Genomic DNA, 23,685 nt, shown 5'->3' on the forward strand with positions numbered 1-23,685 from the left:
GTTATTTATTAGATTTTTATTCTGCTGTTATTATTTTTATAAACAACACTAGGCAGTGAACATATCTAATACTGCTCCCTCCTCCTATTTTCCCCAAAACAACAACCCTGTGAGGTGGGTTGGGTTGAAAAGGAGGGACTGGCCAAAAGGCACCCAATTGGTTCTTGTGCCTCAGACAGGACTAGAACTCCCAGTCACCTGGTAACTAGCCCAACGTCACCCAAATGGCTTTCGTGCCTAAGGCCAGACTCCTGATGACGGGCACAAAGTGATCCAGTTAGCTTTCATCTCTAAGGTGGGACTAGAACTCACCGTCTCCTGGTGATTGGCCCAAACCCAGCTGGTTTTCATCCTTAAGGTGGGACTAGAACTCACCATCTCCTGGTGATTGGCCTAAACCCAGCCAGCTTTCTTGCCTAAGGTGGGACTAGAACTCACCGTCTCCTGGTGATTGGCCCAAACCCAGCCGGCCTTCATCCTTAAGGTGGGACTAGAACTCACCGTCTCCTGGTGATTGGCCCAAACCCAGCCGGTTTTCATCCTTAAGGTGGGACTAGAACTCACCATCTCCTGGTTTATAGACCAAGACCTAAACCACTATACCAAACTGTCTCTGTGTGAGAGGTTTGGGTGTGAAATCCCACAAGGATGACAGGATACGAACCCATCTAATTCTTACCCAACGGCTGGTCCGTTTTTCCACGTAAAGCAGCTCTCGAGTTCCTAAAGACGTCAGTGGAAACTACCATGCCACGCCGGATGGGCATTCAGAGCGCGCAAATAACCCCTCTTAAGAGTCGGCCGGTTGTGCCAAGATGCCTTCGGCAGAAGAGAGTTAATTAATCATCAAACCGTCACAAGCTGTGCCACGAAGAGAGATGGATGGCACGAGGATCCATGTCTTATAGCCAAATAGGGCACACCTTGCCCACCTCTGGATCACAAAACCCCTTCACTTTCTGTTCTCTTCCTCCCCCCCCCGCGCGTTCTTTTTCTTTTCATTCTTCCTTTTTTTAATCGTGTTTTTTTTTTCTTTCGATCGGCTTTTTAGTTATGCGAAGATTCTTAATAAAAAAAATTGCATAAAAAGAAAGCAAGGAGCAGGCCAAGGCGTTGTCTCGCAAAGCTTGGGAAGTGAAACCAGCTGCTTATGAAGTCTAAAGTGGCGTTAAAACATTTCCACCGGAGCTCCGTGTCTGAATAACCAGCCAATTCTGGACAGGAGGGGCAGAATTGGCATCCAGCTCTCTTGCAATGCCAGGCAGAGAGGGAGGGCCCCGGAGACGGAGGAACAACGAACCCAACCAGACCCTGCTGGGCCAGGCTTCTTCCTGCTTCCCAGGAAGCCCCTGAAAAGAACCACAAAATAGCAGAGACTCCCCTAATTTTGAGGATAGACTGCTCCTGCAGATGGCAGTTCCATGCCGCTTTTCCAAATAACAATGACTATACAGGTAGCCCTCGGCTTATGACCGCAATTGAGCCTAAAATGTTCATTCCTAAGCAAGCCAAGTTAAATGAGTTTCGCTCCATTTTACGAGCCTTTTATGACCGTCGTTAAGCAAATCGCTCCAAATGTTAAGTGAATCGTGCAGTCATTAAGAGAATTCCGCCCCCCCCGGGTTGACTTTGCTTGTTGGAAACCAGCTGGGAAGGTTACACACGTGACCCTGGGACGCTGCGACCGTCATAAATACAAGTCAGTTGCCAAATGTCTGAATTTTGATCACGTGACCGCAGCGATGCTTCAACCATTCAACTCTTGCCCCATCTGCTGTGACATGAGGGGGGGGGCAGAGCTCCTGGGGGTTCCAAATCCTTGTTAGGAAAACTGCAAGGAGGGGACAAGCTAGCCAGGAATGGAGAAGAATCAGTTGTCACTTGAACTAACCACGATTTAGCCAGGATGCCCGGTGCCTCCTGCTCCCAATCCTGTCCGTATTGGATCCCGGTGCCGAGAAAGGCCTCAATCTGGAACAATTGGCATCTTTCCTTGGTAGACTTTGGTGGGGCTGCCGGGTTTTCTTGAACCGGTGCTTTCAAACTGTCCAACCGGTAGAGTTCTGAATAAATAAAAATCCAGGATTGCAAACTGCTCATTAAGCCCTTTCTGAAGTTGGAAGTTCTGGATCGGAGTCCTGGCGCCTCTTCTCCTCCCAACAGCCTTCCCGGGGGGGAGTTGGGGGGAGGATTTTTTTTTTGGGGGGGGAAGTGTGGGTCCAAGCCAATGCAACGCAGCGGGCGGCAGGTTGGGGAAGGCAGCTGCTCCGGACGGTTTTCCTCCGCTTCCCCACGTGGGCCAGCAGGGGGCGCCAAGAGTTTCTCTCCGGCTGTGCAAGGATCCCGGTTGAGTTGCGCAAGACGATCCCTTCGAGCCATCCTGGCGCTGCGCTTGGGCCTCCTTGGGACAGGCAGACGTTCAACCGGTGCAGCTCCTTCCTTCCAAGCTCTCCCCCCGCCCCAACCACCTACAGTTTCATCTCTCTTGCTGGGTTGGTGGGGGGCTTTCTCCAAAGGGCGCCCCCCACCCCTCGCCCCAGCAGCGGGAGACCCCACCCCACCCCACCCCCGCCTCACCTGACGGCCATCCTCCGGAGCCTGCCCATCACCCGTCGCCGAGCCGTTTCGCGGGTCCCCGGCCAGCCCTGCGCGGCGCCCCCAACCCAACCCAGCCCGCTCCTTTGGGGGGTGGGCGGGAGGGAGGGAGGGGTAAGGGCGATTTGGTTTTTCTCCAACTGGGGGCGTCCTCATCCTTGAGGCGGAGAGTTCCGTAGAGTCTGGCTCCAGCTTTCCCCGTGGGGGGAAAAGGGGGAGAATGAGCAGACCCTAATCGGGGTCGGGGGTGGTCAGAAACCGTGGGAACGGAACGCGGGGGTCGCCCTCCAACGCCCCCGCCTTGGGGATCCGGGATCCACCTTCTTAAGAGATCCCTCGGGACCGCCCGGACCCCGATTTTGGACTGTGTGTGTGTGAGAGGGGGTGGGGTCCGCTCCGGCCACCAAGCAGCTGCCCAGCCCTCCTCGGTGGCGGCTCCTGCCCTTGCTTCTGGATCGGAGGGGTGGGCGTTGCGCAAGAGCCCCCAGGCGGGTCCCGGAGGGTCGGAGGGATCCTGAGCCAGAGAGAGGGGGGGGTGGGGGGGGAGGAGGGCAGGCAGAAGCCCGCACCGCCCATTGGCGCTTGGCCCCAGCGGGGTGGGGGCGGCCAGGCTCGCCCCAGTCCCCGCCCGTTGCTGCAGCTTCTCAGCCCCGTGGCTTCTGCAGGCAGCGCCGGACGGCTCCGATGCTCGCGCGTCCGTCCGTCCGTCCGCCCCAGGCACAGCGACCCTCCCGGCAGCCCTGAAGAGGCGGAGGAGGAGGAGACCCCCCACCACCCACCACCCACCCGCACCCCAACCGCCGGAGGAGAGCGGGAACGCCCCAGCCACCAAACCAGACCCGACTTCTGCTTTCTGCCTCCCAAGAGGTGCAGGTATTCCACCCGCCGCCGTCCTTGGATGCTGTCAAGCTGCTAGACCTCAGTGAGGAGCTCGGAGTCAGACTGGGTGCTCCTGGCAGGCAGGCGAGCCACCTACCATTTCTTTTTCAATTCTCCAGCGGCCACTTTCTTTACCTGTCAAAGCTCTCTTCTGGACCACCGAAGCTGCCCGGGCCTCCCTCCCCCTCCAGGTTCCTGGCAGGGTGGTCTCCCCCCGTGCCAATGTGCCCGACGCGGACCCCCGGCTTCACAGGCAGCCTGCCCCGCCAGTGCAGCAACCTCACCACCCTGCAGACGGACAGCAACCCCACCCTCAGCTCCTTCATGTTTGCTGCTGGGGTGGTGGGCAACTTGGCAGCCCTGGCCATTCTCGGAGTCCACCGGAAAGACCAGCGGGCCAAGACCTCGTCTTTCTGCATCCTGGTGACCGGCTTGGTGGTCACCGACCTGGCGGGCACCTGCGTGGTGTCTCCGGTGGTCTTCGTGGCCTACTCCTGCAACTCCACCCTGGTGGGGATGATGGGGGGCCGGGACTGGCTGTGTAACTTGTTTGCCTTCTCCATGATGTACTTCAGCCTGGCTGCCATGTTCCTTCTCTGCGCCATGGCGGTGGAACGGTGCCTGGCCATCAGCTACCCCTACGTCTACTCGCAGCACCACGTCCGGCGGTGGGTCAAGCTCTGCCTGCCCCTCACCTACGTCTTCAGCGGCCTCTTCTGCGCCCTGCCCTTCCTGAAAGTTGGCAAGTTCAAACAGTACTGTCCGGGCACCTGGTGCTTCGTCCAGATGGACAAAGACATGGCCGTGGGCTACAGGGACGTGGCCTTCTCCTTGTCCTACGCCACCGTCATGGCTCTCCTGATCGTGGCCATCTTCCTCTGCAACGGACTGGTCATTGTCAGCCTCTGCCAGATGTACCAGAAACAGAGGCACCGCCGGAGGGGCTCCCTGGGCACGGGCCAGCGCCGGAAAAAGAGCTGGTTCAGCCGAGGGGAGGAAGAGGTGGACTACCTGATCTTGCTCGCTCTCATGACGGTCATCTTCGTCATCTGCACGTTGCCCCTCACGGTAGGTGCGGCACCCCCTCCGGGCACAATCAGCAGCCCTGGGAAGGGGTCACGTAGAGGGTGGGTGGGGGGCTGCCTTCGTGCCACAGCCTGTGTTGGAAGAGATGGGAAATGCCTGGGAAAAGAGCCAGTTTGGTGTCCTGGTGAAAGTATCAGACTAGAAACCGTTCTAGTTCTGCTTAAGGCGCAAAGCCAGCAGGGTGACTATGAGCCAGTCACTTTCTCTCAGCCCTACGAAGGAAGCAATGGTAACACATTTATGACAAACCTTGCCAAGAAAACTGTAGGGACTTGTCCATGTCGGCTGGGGAATTCTGGAAGTTGTCCATGTCAGCTGGGGACATCTTCCAGCTCAATCGCATGCTGACTAGGGAATTCTGGGAGTTGAAATCCACCCATCTTCAAGCGCACTAATGTTAACAAACACTTTTCTAGTCTAAGGAGTGGTGACCCCAACCTTCCTTCAAAATCTTCCATAACCCCAAAAGCCCAATGCCCCACTCATCATATCTTGTTGAGTGTACCCCAGAGCTGGCATTGTGGAGGAGAGATTCCAGAAAAATATGTTTTAGCAGCAGGGAGTGGATCCATCTCCTACCCCAGACATACAATAGCAGGGGTCTCCAACCTTGGCAACTTTAAGCCTGGAGGACTTCAACTCCCAGCAAATCTGGCTGAGGAATTCTGGGAGTTGAAGTCCTCCAGGCTTAAAGTTGCCAAGGTTGGAGACCCCTGTTCTATAGTAGCTGAGCTTCTCTGTGATTTTCTTCACAAGAGCCATTCTCAGAAGAGTCAAAACATTTGAAGCTGTCCTTGCTCCTCTCCCTCCCCATGGTGTTTTCCTTTGATGTTATCTCTCTCTCTCCCCCTTCTTTTTTTGAAGTATATAATCCCCCAAAATCAGGGTGGGGAGGGGAGAACAGGACAATCTGCATTCTTCCTTCTTCAATAGCTTGTGCGAGCTGTCTTTCTGGCAGAGAATAAGCCCTTTCGAGAAAGGAATAAGCGCGCCTGCCTGTCCCCTCTTTCGGGGCGACATGAAATGGGAAATATTTCACCTGTTCAAGCGTCACTAAAGGATCTTTTGCAGTTAAAGGCTTAACGTGGAGCCAGTTCGTTAAAACAGAAATTCAAAAGTGAAGCGTTTTCTGGCATGAATTTTAACTTCTAGGATGGGGGAAAGTGTAGAATTATGCAACTTTTAGCGCTCGGTGAATTAAAAATGGGGCAAAGTGAATTAAAAACGAATGAATGAGTGATTTAACAAACAGGGCAGAACTCACTTAAATGTCTCACTTAAGAACAGAAATTTCAGGCTCAATTGTGTTCGTAAGTCAAGGACTACCTGTATCTATGCATATATTTACTTATTAAATGTTCATGCTACCCATCTCACTATCCTAAGCGACACTTTATGTAGATATAAATATCTATTCCCGAATATAGCTTGGGAAACCTCCCCCTATCTTGGAGACACACAGCCTTGTCTAGGGGCAGCATCTGTCCTGCTTACACACCTCATTTTCTACAATGAAAAAAAATCTTTATAAGCTGAATTTTCCTGCTTTCTCTTTGTCCTCCCACCCCCCAACATCGGGGTCCTGCTGCCCCTTGTCTGAAGTATGAGGTTGAGTTGTCAGCAATTTCAGCCGCAGGGATACAAAGGTGGATGTCCTTATCTTATCTTCTCCCCCAATGTTCATCAGCTGAGGTTAGGTGAAGACAGAGTACTCAGCAGTTTTTTTGCAGAAATCATTAGGGTTTTCCCCCCATCCGTCCTCCAGTTTGGATAATGTGCAGTTGATTGTCTTGATTAAAAGAGGGGACATTTCTGGAGAAAAGGAGAAAAATTGTTCAGAAATAAGCCAGAAAAATTAAAGATATGAGCCTTTCTCTTTTTCACATCTTTCTTTCTTTCTTTCTTTCTTTCTTTCTTTCTTTCTTTCTTTCTTTCTTTCTTTCTTTCTTTCTTTCTTTCTTTCTTCCTTTCTCTCTCTCTCTCTCTCTCTTTCTTTCTTTTCTTTCTTCCTTTTTCTTTCTTTCTTTCTCTCTCCCTCCTTTCTTCCTTTCCTTCCTTATTTCCATTCCTCCCTCCCTCCCTCCCTCCTTTCTTTCTTTCTTTCCTCCCTTTTCTTCCCCCTCCTCTTCCTTCTCCCTAACAGGACAATTAGCAGACAGTTTATGCGTATCTTCTACTCATTATCCTTCCTTCCTTCCTTCCTCCCCTCCCCCCCCATTTCAATTCCCCACATGCCCGTTATCAGGTTTATAGCCTTTGCAATGGAATTATTTATTCATTTAGAGCCTGTTCCTCAACCTTGGCAATTTTAAGATGGGTGGGCTCCAATTCCCAGAATTCATCCATCCATGCCGGTTGTCAAACATCCAAATTTTTATCACCGGACGGTGGGGATGCCGAGAAGGTGGTCAGCGGGAGGAGTGGTCATAACTCACTTCTTCCAATGCTGTTGTCACTTGGGACGGTCGCTAAATGAAGGGTTGTAAACCGAGGACTAAGTGTACCATTTTGGTGGGGATGGACGTGGGAAACCATCCTCATTCTGCACTATCTTGGTAAAGAATCTCTTCTTCGGTTTTAAGACAAAGAACCCCAGATGTTGCTTTATGAAATGATAATCACGTCGGGGACTTGGTCCTTCTTGTTAAAAGCCACTTTCCTGTCCTTTCTTCCATTAAAATTAGCATTCAGGATGGCTGGCCATCAAATCAACAGGATGGAAAAACCAGAACAGAAAACATGTGTGAGAAAGCTGCAAATTAAGGGGGGAAGTGGAAGGAACACAAATTGTTTCATCTCAATGTCAGTCAGGAAGCTCAACAACAGGGAAGGGCAAAAGTCTTACCCAAAAACGGGCATTTTTGCGCAACGTGGCACCGTTGTCAAACAGAGACACAAGCGGAACAATTGCGTGCCAGGAATCCTAACCACGGGGCTTAATAGGGGTCTTTGCAGTTGGGATCAAAAAGCCAAGATGGAGGACAATAGGTTGACAAAAAAAACAACAACTCCTCTTCTTTGTGACAGCCCCTTAAATATTGCAAGATGCTATCTTGTCACACCCACCCACACCCCAGTCCTTCTCTTCCTTAGACTAGACATGCCCAGTTCCTTCAAGTGTTGGGCATATGTTTTAGGAGTCTGGAGAACATACAAAGAATGGTTGTAGGAATTGGGTAGATCTAGTTTAATGAAAAGAAGGACTTGGGGGTGACGTGATAGCAGTGTTCTAATATCTAAGGGTTGCCCCAAAGAAGAAAGGGTCAACCTATTCTCCAAAGCACCAGAAGGCAGGACAAGAAGCAACAGATGGAAACTAACCAAGGAGAGAAACAACCTAGAATTAAGGAGAAATTTCCTGATAACTGGAACAATGAATCAGTGAAACAACTTGGCTTCAGAAATTGTGAGTGCTCCATCACTGGAAGTTTTCAAGAAAAGATTGGACAGCTGTTTGTCTGACATGGTATAGGATTTCCTGCTTAAGCAAGGGGGTAGACTATAAGACCTCCAAGGTCCCTTCCAACTAACTTCTGTTATTCTGACTGGGATGGTTGCATGCAACGTGCACATTGGAAACAAGCAGGATTTTGATTGGAGAGTATCAGCTACTATTGTGATTTAAAAAAAAAAACATTCCCAAGATTACCCTTGGCATCATTTACCAAGGAATACAGGACCCCTGGTTTTGAAATGCCTCCTTTCTTCCTTGATGGTTTTGGGGGTTTTCTGTGATACGCCAAGCTGCTGCTGTTGAAGATCAAAGGGAATTTTCTTCTGGGTGCTGTGAAATTGACCAGAACGGCTCAAGAAATTGACTAGAAGAGCTCTTGAAATGGATTAAACGGGATTATTTTCAGAAGCTGGACGCCTTTTAAAATTGACTAGAGAGGGATAAACAACGAAGGCAGTTGAAGTGGCCCCCAGCATTGTTTCTCTTAAATTCATTCTTTTAATTCATTCTCAACCTACTTCTTTTGAAATGCACAGGAAGGAAGGAAGATCAATGCCACTTAAGAAAGGTGTCAATATTTAAGGGCAGTTTCTGTTCTCTAAAAGGTGCCGTTATTTAAACTGCGCCCAAATTAGGTGGAAATGCTGTACATGATAGGAAAAAGGCACCCGAATCCTGGGCAGTTCACAGCTTGTCAGGTTTACCTCAGGATGTAAACAAGATGTGGTGGCTGCTTTTAAATTTAATCTTGTCTTTTCGCCTTTATTTTCTCTTTGATTTCCCTGGAAATGCAAGGAGGCACGTTAATAAAGCCAAAAACTTGATTTTAATTTGCAAGTCTGACGAAGCGAAAAACAGACGCGGAAAAGTAGCGCCTCATGTTCTAAATGTTGGCTGACGGCCTCCTGGTTGGAAAAGATGTGAGGGAGGGCAGAAAAGTCAAGATGGCGGCTATGATTGTGCAGTTGAAGCCCCCCCCTTTTTTTAAAAGAATCCTCCAAGTTGTAAATTATGAGCAGTTCATAATAGGAAATTGTGTACACTGAAGGGTGGAGTTCCTGATAACTAGGCAAGCTTTATTGGTGTGAAATTGAGCCGACTTTAATCCTGAATCTTCGGTTTCTCCTGGCTGGGGAATTCTCGGAGTTTGAAGTCAGCAAGTCTTAAAGTTGCCAAGGTTGCTTTAGCCTTCAAATAACAGAACAGCAGAGCTGCAAAGGGATTGTAGGTCTTCTATTTCAACCCCCCGCCTAAGAAGGAGACCCTCTACCATTTCACACAAATGGTTGTCCAATCTTTTCTTAAAAACTTCCAGTGTTGGAGCACCCACAACCTCTGGTGGCAAGCTGTTCCACTGATTAATTGTTCTCACTGTCAGGAAATTTCTCCTTAGTTCTAGCTTGCTTCTCTCCTTGGTTAGTTTCCATCCGTTACTTCTTGTCCTGCCTTCCGGTGCTTTGGAGAATAGCTTGACCCCCTCTTCTTTGGGGCAGCCCCTCAGATACTGGAGGACTTCTATCAATCACTCTGTTCCTTCTTTTCATTAAACTAGACATACCCAATTCCTGCAACCATTCTTCATGTCAGCACTTCAAGCTGCATTTACTCTAGTGCTGACATAAGAAGGAGAAGTGGAGGCGTTTGGAAAGGGACGTTTGACGTTTTCACCTACTTATTTTCCCTGGAGATAATATCCCCTAGGAGATGGGATGGGAGGGGGAAAATTCCTTTGAGCTGGAGCAGTAGATTAGGGGTAGAGTGACTTGGAAGATGGCCAATGAGTGCAGGGGAGTGGGGAACGGAAAGGGAGGGTTTTGGGTCTGGAAGTCAGTGTTGGCTGCGATGGCGTCGGATTTAGAATGTCGTGCTTAATAAATGGGAGTTTTTTTTCCCATCAAAGACTTTGTTTGAAATGCAATTTATTTGAGACGACCTCGAAACCTGACACTTCATATGTTTTAGCCTCCTAATCCTCTTTGTTGCTCTTCTCTGCACTCTTTCGAGAGTCTCCACATCTTTTTTACACCGTGGCGACCAAAACTGGATGCAATATTCCAAGTGTGGCCTTACCAAGGCATTATAAAGTGGTGCTAACATGCCACGTGATCTTGATTCTCTCCCTTTGTTAATGAAGCCCAGGATTGCATTGATATTTTTAGCTGCCGCCTCACACTGCTGGCTCATATTTAAGTGATCGTCCACTAGGACTCCAAGATCCCTCTCGCAGTTACTGCTATTGAGTCAGATACCACCTAGTCCAATGTTTCTCAACCTTGGAAGCTTGAAGATGGGTGGACTTCAACTCCCAGAATCCCCCAGCCAGCAGCGCTGGCTGGGGGATTCTGGGAGTTGAAGTCCACCCATCTTCAAGCTTCCAAGGTTGAGAAACACTTACCTAGTCCATACCTGTGCATTGGGTTTTTCCTGCCTAAAATGTAAAACCTTACTCTTCTCTACATTGAATTTCAGTTTTGTTAGAAAGGGCCCAGTGTTCCAGTCTATCATATTCAAATGCCTGAATTTGCCCTCTTGCCATCCAATGCCAGGCAGTTCCAACCCGCCACTCCTTAGGATCCGGCTAAAACAGGATGATCGAAGGCTGTTGTACATTACTGGTGTAACGGAAAGCCGTCAGGATGTGATAAGTTAGCACAAAAGGCTGTTTGGGTAAGGCTATGTCAATAATTGAGAGAGGCCTTATAAGAACGACTTGCCAAGGGGCCAAAGCTGCCTGATTTAGAGGTTGGGGTCCACAAGTCTTAAAGCTGCCAAGTTTGAAAACCTCTGGTGTAGGGTTTTGACAGGGGGGGTCAAAAGAATCGGGGAGGGGTCGACCATGCACTTAAAAAAGGAGGGGGCTTCAACGGCCGTGATCCCTGGGAAAACAGTTATCCCAAAGGATGCAGACAAAGACATTGGAAAAAGGAAGCATGAAGCTGAAAAGCCATTAAGGCAGTAATTATCGCTCTGCAGAACAGGAAAAAACTCAGACTGGTCTCCGGAGGGCATCTCCTTGTGGGCTCAGGAAAGATGGGAAAATACTTCTAACTGCTGCCTGTCTCTCGCTCCCAGCTGTGGAATATGGGCCAGGGAATCAGGCCAGCACTAGGAGAGGGCAATTTCCCTTTCCTCTCCTCTCGGAACCCATCTCCATCTGAAAACTCTGCCGGCCAGGGCAGAGTGGATGGCAAATTGCTGTTTTTATTGTAAAAGCGGAACATTATTGGATACCCGGGAAGGAAGGGAAAGGGGGGAGGCTTGCGTTTCGTTGAGTGCCATTTTCATTCCACAGCAGTGGGATCAAATTTAATTGGGTCCCGCCTTGGTCGCTGGCCAAGATTATCCTCCAAGACCAAATGCAGCTGTTGACTTAAAACAAGCCTGGCATACACAGCCCAGTTGGCAGCGGCCAAAGGTTTCGAGACGAGCCCTCTTGAATCTGGCGCCTTCCAGAAGTGCTGAGACTCCCACTCCCAAAATTCCCAGCCATCCTGTCCCGGGTTCTATTACAACTAGCATCCTTCTTTCTTTGGAGAAAAGTTTTTCAACCTCAATGACTTTAAGAGGGGTGGACTACAACTCCCAGAATTCCCTAGCCAGCACACTCTTGAACTCAAAGATGTGTGGACTACAACTCCCAGAATCCCCCAGTTAGCGTGCTTTAAGAGGTGTGGATAATGCTGGGAAAGATGGAGGTCAAAAGAAGAAGGGGACGACAGAGAATGAGGTGGCTGGATGGAGTCATTGAAGCAGTCGGCTTGAGCTTAAATGGACTCCAGAGGATGGTAGAGGACAGGAAGCCCTGGAGGAACATTGTCCATGGGGTCGCGATGGGTCGGACACAACTTCACAACTAACAACAACAAAGAAGGGTGGACTTCAACTCCCAGAATTCCCCAGCCAGCACACTCTTGAACTCGAAGATGTGTGGACTACAACTCCCAGAATCTCCCAGTTAGCGTGCTTTAAGAGGGGTGGACTTCAGCTCCCAGAACTCCCCAGCCATGTTTCCTGGGGGCTTCTGGGACCTGAAGTCCACTCCTTTTCAAGTTCATTAGCAGTCAGTCTGGGGAATTCCAGGAGTTGAAGTCCACTCGTCTTAAAGTGGCCGAAGTTGAGAAAAACTCACCCTACCCTGGGAACCTTATCAAGAAAGACTGTTTCCTGATAATTTCCATAATGGGACCTCCTCCACCCTTTTCTTCTTCCAAATCCTGATTCGCCTCATCTTCCCAGCTCTCTCTTCCCAGAATATCCCCTTCTATTCCTTGGGGGGAAGCCTCACGAAACGGGGGCAAAGCGTTTTGCAAGCCAAGGAGCTGGCCAGATCCGATGCACTACCGTTCCCATCCTAGGTCGGCCAGGCCAACCCAACTGTTGGCTCGAGGCCCTTCTGCATATCTATGAGGGGGGAGCAAAATTTAGTCATTTTTCAACCAGCATCCCGAGAGGTTTTCTCTCTGGAAAGGCTTAGCTGTTTCTCCAAGTGGAGCAAATATTTTTCTAAAACAAAGAACAGAATAACAAGAGTTGGAAGGGATCTTGGAGGTCTTCTGGCCCAACCAGGAAACCCTATATCATCCTGGTCAAATGGCTGTCCAGTTTCCTCTTGAAAACCTCCAGTGATGGAGCATCTACAACTTCTGGAAGCAGGGCTGTTCCACTGATTGTTTTCTCACTTTTAGGAAGTTTCTTCTTAATTCCAGGTTGCTTCTCTCCTTGATGAGTTCCCATCCGTTGCTTCTTGTCCTGCCTTTAAGTGCTTTGGAGAATAGGTTGACCCCTTCCTCTTCTTTGTGGCAGCTTCTCAAATATTGGAAGATGCTACCATGTCATCCCTGGTCCTTCTTTTCATTAAACTAGTCATACCCAGTTCCAGCAACCGTTCTTTATATGTCCTAATCCTCTTGGTTGCTCTTCTCTGCACTCTTTCCAGAGTCTCAGCATCTTTTTAATAGCATGGCGAGAGCAAAACTGGATGCAATATTCCAAGTGTGGCCTTAGCAAGACCTTATAAAGCGGTATTAACACGTCGTGTGATCTTGATTCTCTCCCTCTGTTAATGCAGCCTAGAACTGCGTTGGCTTTCTTGGCAGCTGCAGTATCCAAGTATCCTTGTGAGGAGGTCAATTTCCAAAGATGCCATCCTTTTACAAAATGGCAAACCCGCTCCGCTCTTTCCATTTTGAAATATGGCAATCTTAACACAGCAACTGACTAATAGACTGTTTTTCTGTCCAGAATCAAATATTCTTGATATTTAAATGGAAGGGAGAATTTGGATGAGTTTAAAAAACAATAACAACCAAACCCACATTTTAAAAAAAAAAACAAGCACTTACAAAAAGGCACTTATAAAAACACAGCTGCAGCATTTGCAACATAACCAAGACATTAATGTTTTTTTTTCCTTTCTTTGTTAGTGTCACTGCAAATGCTTTTCAAAGTGCTTTATAAACTAGCATTCCGAAGAAATTGCGTTTCATCCAACAAAGATTTTAATCTGAAGTCCGATTTCATTTAATCTGGGATCACCAGGCTGCAGGAGGATAGACAGTATAGATGTAGTATATCGTATATATAGAACAGTGTTTCTCAACCTTGGTAGCTTGAAGATGGGTGGACTTCAACTCCCAGAATCCCCCAACCAGCAGCGCTGGCTGGGGGATTCTGGGAGTTGAAGTCCACCCATCTTCAAGCTACCAAGGTTGAGAAACACTGATATAGAATCTTATAGATAGATATATAACCATTCATTATTATTATAAGCAAACATGAGAATCTCTTAATGAATTTAGGTCAGTTGGGAAGTGATATAATGATCCCAAAACTTTCCATTCACTGAGCCGGGAATTTGTGTAAATCTTTTAATTCTTTTCTCTGTTTGGCTGGTTCTGGGTCTCCTTTTACCTGATCAAAGGTTCCTCCAACTGAGTAAAACTGCAGATTCTTGTGTCATTAAACATCTGCCAAAAATAAATATTCCTTGGGTTTCTTTTAAGGGCAGCCATTTGTTTTTTAAAAGGAAGAGGATTTTTTTTTTTAGCCTGACAGACACAAGCTAAAAATACAGATCAGCATTTATAAATACAAGCTCTGCTTAAAAAGCCATCCTTCTTGTAAATTTCCACCTCCATTAACAAAGCCTGGCTTAGTTTTTGCATCCTGGGCACAGATCAAATTTTTATTGGGCTTTGTCATAAAGGGAATATAGGTCAGGGAGAGGACAGCAGCGTTACCATCTGTTTGCAATGTCCTCTGTAGGCAGTCCTCGACTTAGGACCACAGCAGGCACCGAAATTTCCGTCGCGAAGCAAAGGAATTGTTAAGTAAAGTTGCACCCAATTTTAGAACCTTTTGGCCACGGTTGTTAAGTCAATCAATGCAGTTGGTTAAGTGAATCATGGAGTCGTTAGGAAAATCCAGCTTCTCTGCAAGGAAATCATCAAGCTCAGAGAGCATCAAGGATCCCACAGTCCTGCCCCCCCCTTCTACCACTGATGATGTTACCTAATTTGGTAATTAAATGTCTGCAAGAAAACCACCAAGGTCAGAGAGCACCAAGGATCCCACAGTCTTCATCCTTCTCTTCCCTTTTCCTCCCTTTTCCGTCACCCATTCTCCCTTCTCTTCCATTCTGTGCATCCTATTCCCTTCTAGCGCTGATGATGTTACCTTGTTGGGTCGTGAAACGTCTTCAAAAATACAACCAAGCTCAGAGAACATCAAGGACCCCACAGTCTTCCTTCTCCTCCTTCTCTTCTTCCTCTCCACAAACCCTACTGTCTTCTACAACTGATGATGTTCCCTAGTTGGGTAATGAAACATCTGCAAGAAAACCACCAAGATCAGAAAGCACCAAGGACCCCACAGTCTCCTCCTCCTCTTCCTAAACCCCACAGCCTTCTAGCACTGATGGTGTTTCCTAGTTGGGTCTTCATGAAACATCTGCAAGAAAACCACCAAGGTCAAAGAGCACCAAGGACCCCAGCGTTCAACCGGAGCTGCAAATATTTTTCTTCTATGGATACGCACAGATGCTGACACCCAATTCAAACTTGCAACCTGTGATTTTCTGGGTCAGAGTGCAAGACATTCCTTGCCTGGCGACGCGCAGCTGGAGAAAACTCGTGGGCTCAAGTTGAACACCTTCTTTGGACCCCCTGTGTGCCTGCAACAGAAGCCCTCTCCCTGCCCTTATGCATGCTTCTTCTTTCCTCCAGCCCTCCGTTCCTCAGTTCCCACCCTCTTTTCTCAGGACTTTTGCAATCAGCAGAGTTAAGAGGTCAAAATTGCTCTCAATTTTCTTTAAGGAAAAAAAAACCCAAAATTTCTGCTATTCATTTGGGGGAAGAACAGAGCAATTAGGACAAAAATAGAAACCAGTTTGGAGATCATGTACATTATAAATAACCTGGACTCCATCACATTAATCTTTAATTCGGGAGTCCAGACTCCTCCGGCCAAGAAGCTGAAAATGGGGTGGCCTTTGAGCCAGTCTGGTCCACGGCACAAAGATTGTTGCAAGGATAAAATGGGAAAAAAAAAGTGAAAAATCAAATAAACAAAGGTGATTTTTTCAGAAGCCCCAAATTCCAGGGGTTTCGTGGCACCGAGGACAGAATTCACCCCACGAATCACTCAAGACGAATATCTGCGGAAGTGAGAAACTTTGACTTGTGAGGTTGGGGTCCTATGATGGAGTGGGTCATTTTTCAAATCTTGGAACAATTGCGAGTGATCTGGGAACAAATCAGCAAGGATCTCCAAGCTTGGCCATTTTTTAAGACTTGTGGATTTCAACATTTGTAGCTCAGGGTTGAAACGAGGGGTCCTTGGGGCTCTCTGAGTTTGGTGGCTTTCTTGAAGACGTTTCATGACCCAGCTAGGGAACATCATCAGTGCTAGAAGGGAGAGGGGTTTGTGGAGAGGAGGAGGAGGAGGAAGACTATAGGGTCCTTGGTTGTTTTCTTGCAGACATGACATTACCCAACTGGGTAACCCCATCAGTTCTAGAAGAGAAGCTGTGGAAAGAAGGAGGAGAATGAGAAGAACTGTAGGTTCCTTGGAACTCTCTGAGCTTGGTTTCCTTGCAGACATTTCATGACCCAACTAGGGAACATCATCAGTGGTAGAAGACAGTGGGGCTTGTGGAGAGGAGGAGGAGGAGGACTGTGGGATCCTTGGTGCTCCCTGAGCTTGCTTGCTAACCCCTTGTTTCCCGTTGCCCTCTAGATCCGAGCTTACATCGGTGGCATCGATCCGGACCACAGCGAAGCGGCTGACATGGTAGCCTTCCGCTTGAGTGCGCTGAATCCCATCGTAGACCCATGGCTCTTCATCATCTTCCGCCATGCCGTCTTCCGCAGCCTCCGCCATTTCTTCTGCTACCAGCTCAGCTGGCCCTGCTGGTTTCGGCCGCCCAAAGGGACGACCACGCTCAGGGTTCAGGACAGCCTCCCCTGCCAAGCCCAGTCGGTCTGCTGAGAAGTCCCCTGCTCGGACGTTGGAATTTGGGGCTCCTTGGCAAGGGGAAGGGGGCAAGTGGGGAGGGCCTGGGGAGCTGGGCGGGAAGGGCCCCCTCCCACCATCCCCGAGAGTCCAAGAATCAACAGGAACAGAAGGACCATCTCCTTGGAAAAGCTGATTGGGAAAGGATAACAGAGCTGGGAGGGACCTTGGAGGTCTTCTAATCCAACCCAGGTTGAGAAACGTTGAGGGCTTCGGGTGCAGGAGAAGGGAAGGTCCATTCTGCCTCCCAAGGGGGCTAAATCGGAGGGAGGGGCTGGGAGAAACACAAGTGAACAACCTGGGGTTTACTTTGCACCTCTTGGGCTCCAACACACCCTTCTCTGACTTCAGGTGTGACTAGTGATGCTCGCCTTTTTGGGTACCACTTAAGGCCGGATGCTGCTGGCTGCACTGAAGAGGTCCGGAGAACAAGTGGAAAAGTCTTGAAGAAATAAAGGAAGCACTGAAAATAAACCTTTCTCTCTCCATCTAAATTTAACTTATTTCTTAGATTATTATTTTTAAACCCCCGGGATCTTCAGATGCTCGGTGGCTCGTAAAACCCTCAGAAACGCCGACACGCCACAACATAAACTCAACTAGGGAAACGGCAAAAAATAATGGTTTAACTAGGCCGCAATGCTTCTATTCTGGCTTCCAAAGCAGCTGAACTTCTCCCAAACGAATCTGGCCGGCTCTTTGTTGCTTCCATTTATTTTTATATGATTTGATTTTTTGGCCCAACATCTTTTTTCCAATTCAAATGGAATTGTGTTTTTTTTTTGGGGAGAATGAGAACAAAACATGACTGGCTTTTTAAAAGAAAAAAAAAATCGAATGTTTTGCTGGAAGTGTTAAGATTCTTTGGGGATGAAGTGGATTTTTTACAAGGGTTAGTTAGGGCAACCACTTGGAGGCTTAACAACTCGTCCCTTTCACTCATGGTTCTTCCTGACCCCTGTTTAAAATTATTTCTCATCACTAGAAAATCCAGAACTGAAAGGAAAAAGCAGATGAAAGAATTTTGCCTTACGACAAGCCTTCCATGGATCGGAAATCAGAAGTCTGGTAGCACTTTTTCCAGCTAACAAAAGTTTATTAGAAGGCAGAAGCCGAACTTTCTGACTTTTAATAAATTTTGTTAGCTGGAAAAGGTGCTACCAGATTCCTCCTGGTTTTTGGCCACCCCGGACAAACAAGATTTGTCTCCGATCATGTCCGAGATTAAAATGACCAGTTGATCCCTTTTTCGTGTCTTCATAGCTCCTTGAAGATCTCCAGATTTTCTTTGACTTCGTAGAGGTTCCCTTGTGCTTGCTTGTTTTCTTGCAGACTTTTCATGACCCAATTAGGTAACATCATCAGTGTTGTTGAGTGTTGGGTTTGCTCTGTTTATATACAGTAGCTTGCCCTACCTCTGAGAGTGGGAGTGTGCTTTTCCCCCTCGTTTGTTCTTTGATTAAGATACTGTTTGTCTGCTAGATCGTTTGTCTGGACTTAATCCCTGCTTATCTGTTTATCAGCTGCATGGATGATGTTACCCAGTTGGGTAATGAAGAGTTTGCAAGAAAAGCCACAAAGCACAAAGAGAACCAAGGACCCCGCAGTTTATAAGCAATTCATTGTCTCCTTCTGAGAACAATCAGCAGCTCTTCTGTCCTCCAGGAGGTCCCCAAGATAGAGAGTTGGCTTGACACGTTTTCACGAAAATCTCCAACCTGAAGCAATGATCGAGTTTGCCTCTTGGAGTTGTGGATGCTCCATCACTAGATGTTCTTCAAGAAAAGATTGACTAGCCATTTATCCGGGATGGTATGAGGTTTCCTCCTTGAGCAGAGGAGGGATCTCCAACCTTGGCAACTTTAAGACTTGAGGACTTCAACTCCCAGAGTTCCTCAGCCAGCAAAGCTGGCTGAGGAACTCTGAGAGTTGAAGTCCACAAGTCTTAAAGTTGCCAAGGTTGGAGACCCCTGGGCCTAGAAGACCTCCAAGGTCCTTCCCAACCCCATGATTTCATCAGGCTTCTTGCTACCTCAACAAATCCCTTCTCTCTTTGAGCGAGGAGCTCACTGGAAGCCATGGAGGCAGATGGAGAAGCTCTTCCCCCCCAAAATGGGATGGCCTTCCTCTTAAGCCTGTCGTGTCGGCCAACGGCCTCAGGGAGGGGAGGAAAGGTTGGGCCTTTTCACGCAGCTGGAGGTTGAGTCCCACCACTTTTCAAAGCCCTCCCTGAAGGCTCCTCCTTTCTCTGTGGGCATCTGAGCATCTGAGACCTCAATGGCATGACTCTCTCCAGTCCCGTGGTGGAGGAAACTCCTGGATGTCAACAGGACTTCCTCTTCTGCCAGCGAACGCTAGAAGTTTGAGCAACCCATTCTTGCGACAGTTCTTGAACTCAAGTCAAGAAGGAAAGACGTGGGTGGGGGGAACGGGAGCATTACTCAAAAAGGGTGGGCGGGGCTGATGGAAGCCATTCCCCCACTCCGTTTGGCCCAGAAACAGCCACCCACCCACCCACCCACCCATGCTTCCAGAGATCTTACGAAACCAACATCCCCATTCTTGGAAATAGCAACGCACAAGTTCTGGATCAAGGAGATGTCGGATGAGGCGGCCAGCAGAATTTTCCTCTACTCCAGGCTGGGAGGGGGGGGGTGAGGTTATAAAATGAAGCCCAGTGGGTTCATTTAGATTTTGGTTGAATTAAAATTATTCCCATTTTGGAGGGAGGATGGCTTTCGTTTTCCCCTTGCTTCCCGTGTCGTGTTGGAATTCGGGAATAAGTTCTTACAACAGCTCGGTAGGAAGAGGTCTTTCAGATGGGGGTTAACGCTAGATTAATCATCCAGCGGTAAACAAGATCCCAATGAAGGATGGAGCGACTCTGGCCAACAATCAAACAGTAAGCAACAGCCTAACTAAGGGACCACCAAGAAGAAAACCACGTTCCAACCAATACTGGCAATACTTGTATGTAAAGAGAGCAAACCCAACTTCCTTCCGGCACTGATGATGTTACTTTATTGGGTCATGAAATGTCTGCAAGGAAACCTCCAAGCTCTGAGAACACCAAGGACCCCACAGTCCTCCTCCTCCTCCTCCCTCCACACACACCTCACTCCCTCTCCCTTCTACCACTGATGATCTTACTTAGAAGGGTCATGAAAAGTCTGCACGGAAACCACCAAGCTCAGAGACCACAGTTCAACCCTGAGCTGCAGATATTCTCTTCTAGCAGCATTTTTATCTAAATGGAAACTTTGCTTCAAGCAAAGTCGTGTTCCTGAAAACATGGAATGAAGAAACCTCTTAAAACACGGCTCAGATCATGCTTCCTCTTTACAAGGCCTCATTCATCACCCTAGTTTAACTCTACCCCTCCCTGACAAGGACAAATCCTCAGCTGCCCAGGGTCATGGGAGTTGAAGTCCAGCAGATGTAAGGCTGGAGGAGGTTAAAATGCACCTTCACCCAACTCTTAAGCCCATCAGAAGAAAAAAGAAGGTATTTTGGCAGAATATAGTCCTTGATTTACCATCTCACCTGAGCCCCAAATTTCTGTTACTAAACAAGGCACTTATTAAGTAAATTTTGGCCCATTTTACAACCTTTTGACCACAGTTGTTAAGTGAATCACTGCTGTGGTTAAGTGAGTCATATGGTTGTTAAGTGAATCAGGCTCCCCTCCCTGTCACAAAATGGTGATCATGGGACATTGCAACAACCGTCATAAATACGAGACAGTTGCCGAATTTTGATCATGTGACTCTGCAACTGTCATGTGAAACGTGGTCATATAAGTCACTATTTTTCAGTGCCGTAACTTCAAATGGTCACTAAGTGAGCGGTTGTTAAGTCGACAAGGACCTGCATTTGCAAACGATGTGGGTCTTAACAAAATTTGGCATGACGTCCCGGCCTGAATTGCTCAATGGGTGGGGAGAGATTTTAAGGGGACCCTCCTGCTCTCCTGGCTCCCACTCCCCCCACCCCCTTTTGCTCTTTCATCTGGGGGTGGGTGCAAGTGCACGCATTTCCACACCCTATCAGAGCCAGGCAGACTTTGACAAGCGTTAAATAGGCTATAGCTTTATTATAATTATTATTATTTAAAGGGGAACACGCAAGCCACAAGGGTGGCTATTAATGGAAGGGGAAATGATGATGCTTTTTTTGAAATTCTGCTTTCCCGTCACAGAAGGAGCCATCTGCTGTTTCTCTTCTACAATTTAATTCAGAGGAAAAAAACATGACAATAGGGAGCAGGGGTCTCCAACCTTGGCAATCACCAAGCTCAGGGAGCACCAAAGACCCCACAGTACTCTTCCTTCACCTCCTCCACCTCCTCCTCCATTCCACACACCCCACTCCCTCCTAGTACTGATGATGCTGCCTAGTTGGGTCATGAAATGTCTACAAGGAAGTCATCAAGCTCAGAGAGCATCAAGGACCCCATAGTCCTCCTCCTCTTCCTCCTCTCCACAAACTCCACTCCCTCCTAACACTGATAATGTTACCCAGTTGGGTCATGAAACATCCGCAAGGAAACCACCAAGCTCAGAGAGCACCAAAACCTCCAGAGTTTATGAGCAATTCACCTTCACCAGCTCCTCCGGAGAACAATCAGCAGCTCTTCAGTCCTCCAAGAAGCACCCCCCCCCCCAAGATGGAGAGTTGGCTTGATGCGTTTTCACAAACCCCTCAAACCTGAAGCAACAATCAAGTTTGCCTGCTGGAGTTATGGGTGCTCCCTGCTGGCTCAGGAATTCTGGGAGTTGAAGTCCACCGGTCGTAAAAGCTCGCACCGCCTGCCTTAAGAGAAGGAGAGATGCCCACTTGAATCGAGGCAGCTGGCAAGAGCAGACGTGGCCATAGAAGGCCGTGGCTGTGTAAACAGTGGGCCCTACATCTCCTCAATTTCAGGGTGGAACGTCAATGCATGAAGGGCAGGACTTGTGTTCCAGAAACTCTTTGCATGCGGAGGTTGAGGGGGAGCCATGACTGGGGTCCTTGCCTACCCCCGCAACCCTGCAGACTTCATCAGTCGGAAGGACGGGAAGGTCTTCGGTCAACCTTGAACTGCTGGAGAAGGAGGGCCTCAAAGCCACTGTAGAAATGGTATCTGCAGAGTCTGGTGAAGAGGATGGTGCTATCCAAGTTCTCTCTTCTTTTGATGGCTCCATCATAGATGTTGACTTTCGGTCGATTCCCCCACCGACTCCTTCGGCCGTCTGATTATGGGTCCCTCCCATCAGTGGTTGCTCCCGGTGTCACCAAGTCTGCTTGAATCCTGACACCCCAAAAAGAGAAGCAACCAGAGCATACGGCTCAAACTCCAGGATCCCTATGGATGCATACGATTTCTGGAGCACCTCCAAAGCGTCCCCAGCTGAGCATCTTTCCTGGACATGCGCATTGCTTGGTGACAACCCATAAGCCACCGTCTTTCCTCAACCTTGGTGGCAACCTATAGAGCCTTGGTGGCGCAGCAGACTAAAGTGCTGTTAAGTAGCACCAGGTGCCTGCAATTACTGCGAATTCAAATCTCACCAGGCTCAAGGTTGACTCAGCCTTCCATCCTTCCGAGGTAGGTAAAATGAGGAACCAGATTGTGGGGGCAATAAGCTTTGTATAAAAAAGAACACCGCTTAGGGGGGGCCAAAAGCCCTACTAAGTAGGTATATACAAAAGTATGAAGGCTATTGCTTAACGCATTGTAAGCTGCCCTGAGTCTCCGGAGAAGGGCGGCATATAAATCGAACCAATAAACAATAAATAAACCTATCGGAAGTTAGCTTCATCTGGGTAATGGGATTTTTCCATGGAGGACAACGCCCTCTGCTGTCTTGATCTGGTACTGCAAGGCCACCAAAACTTTTGCACCAGACCCACCCAATGCCCAAACTCTTTCCGAGGGGATTTCAAAAATGTGCCAGGAAAACTTAATAAAAAAACAAAAAGCGCTACGTCAGATTTCATCTGAGACAACCATTGCCACTTGAAGAGGGGTGGACTTCAACTCCCAGAATTCCCCAGCCAGCAAAATGGCGGGCAGAACAAATGTGACATATAAACGAATAGCCCCATTAAGTGGAGTCCTGGATTTAACCTGTTGCTTAGTTGACCATTTGAAGTCCCAAAGGCACTGAAAAAGCCACTTATGACCATTTTTTCACACTTACGACTGTTGGAGCATCTCCCTGGTCAGTTTCTCAACCTTGGTAGCTTGAAGATGGGTGGACTTCAACTCCCAGAATCCCGGGGATTCTGGGAGATGAAGTCCACCCATCTTCAAGCTACCAAGGTTGAGAAACAGTCCCTGGTGATTGAAATTCAGACACTTGGCAACTGGCATGGACTTATGACTGTTTGCAACCTCCTGACAAACAAAGCTTGTGGTGGGGGGACACAACCAGATTCATTTAACAAAGGTGTTACTAACCTCACTGTAGTAAATCACTTAACCGTGGCCAGAAAGATCATAAAATGGGGGAAAAACTCACTTAAAATGTCTCTTAGCAATAAAACCTCTGGGCTCAAATTGTGGTCATGAGGACTGCCTGTACTACAGCTTCTTCCTCCCATCAACAGCCGAGAGAAGCCATCAGAGGGGGCCAAGGATTGCAAGAGAGGGAGGGTCTTTAGTGGGAAACCAGGTTTAAGTCATAAGGGGGGGGGGGGGGAAGGCAGTTGCTGGTCTGTGAGGTCCTGCTGTTTTCTTGCAGACGTTTCATTACCCAAGTAAGTTACATCATCAGTGCTGGCAGGAATGGGGTTTGCTGTCTGTAAAGTGCCCAACTTTGGCATCTTTTAAGACTTGTGGACTTCAACTCCCAGAATTCTCCAGACAGCTGTTTACAGGCCTTAAAGTTACTAAGGCTGGACACCCCCTGCTGTAGAACAAACTCTCACCAATGACGTTACCTAGTTGGGTCACAAAAGGTCTGCAGGGAAGCAACTAAGGTTAGAGAGTACCAAGGAGCCCCCAAGATGCTATCTGTTGTCAGACTACAATCAACACAATAGCAGGAGCTTAGTAGCACCTTCTCCGTTACTTTTGTTAATTGGAAACCTCCCCGGGGTTCAGGGTTTGGTGGGCCTCCCTCGTGTATCCCAGGAGGTCGGCCACGAGCCGCCGCTTCAAAGCAACACCAGCCACG

General features: G+C 48.3%; 1 protein-coding gene across 1 annotated transcript; it reads left to right on the forward strand.

Moving 5' to 3' along the window:
* Nucleotides 1-3,696: 3,696 nt before the first annotated feature.
* PTGIR (prostaglandin I2 receptor) lies at nucleotides 3,697-16,501 on the forward strand. Its single transcript, XM_070949761.1, has 2 exons — nucleotides 3,697-4,542; nucleotides 16,250-16,501. The coding sequence occupies exons 1-2, from the start codon at nucleotides 3,697-3,699 to the stop codon at nucleotides 16,499-16,501; spliced, it is 1,098 nt and encodes a 365-aa protein (XP_070805862.1).
* The last annotated feature ends 7,184 nt before the right edge of the window (nucleotides 16,502-23,685 follow it).

The sequence above is a fragment of the Pituophis catenifer genome, unplaced genomic scaffold (genome assembly GCF_029215685.1).
Source record: "Pituophis catenifer annectens isolate HBS135680 unplaced genomic scaffold, rPitCat1.0.hap2 SCAF_9, whole genome shotgun sequence".
Classification (NCBI taxonomy): Eukaryota; Metazoa; Chordata; class Lepidosauria; order Squamata; family Colubridae; genus Pituophis; species Pituophis catenifer.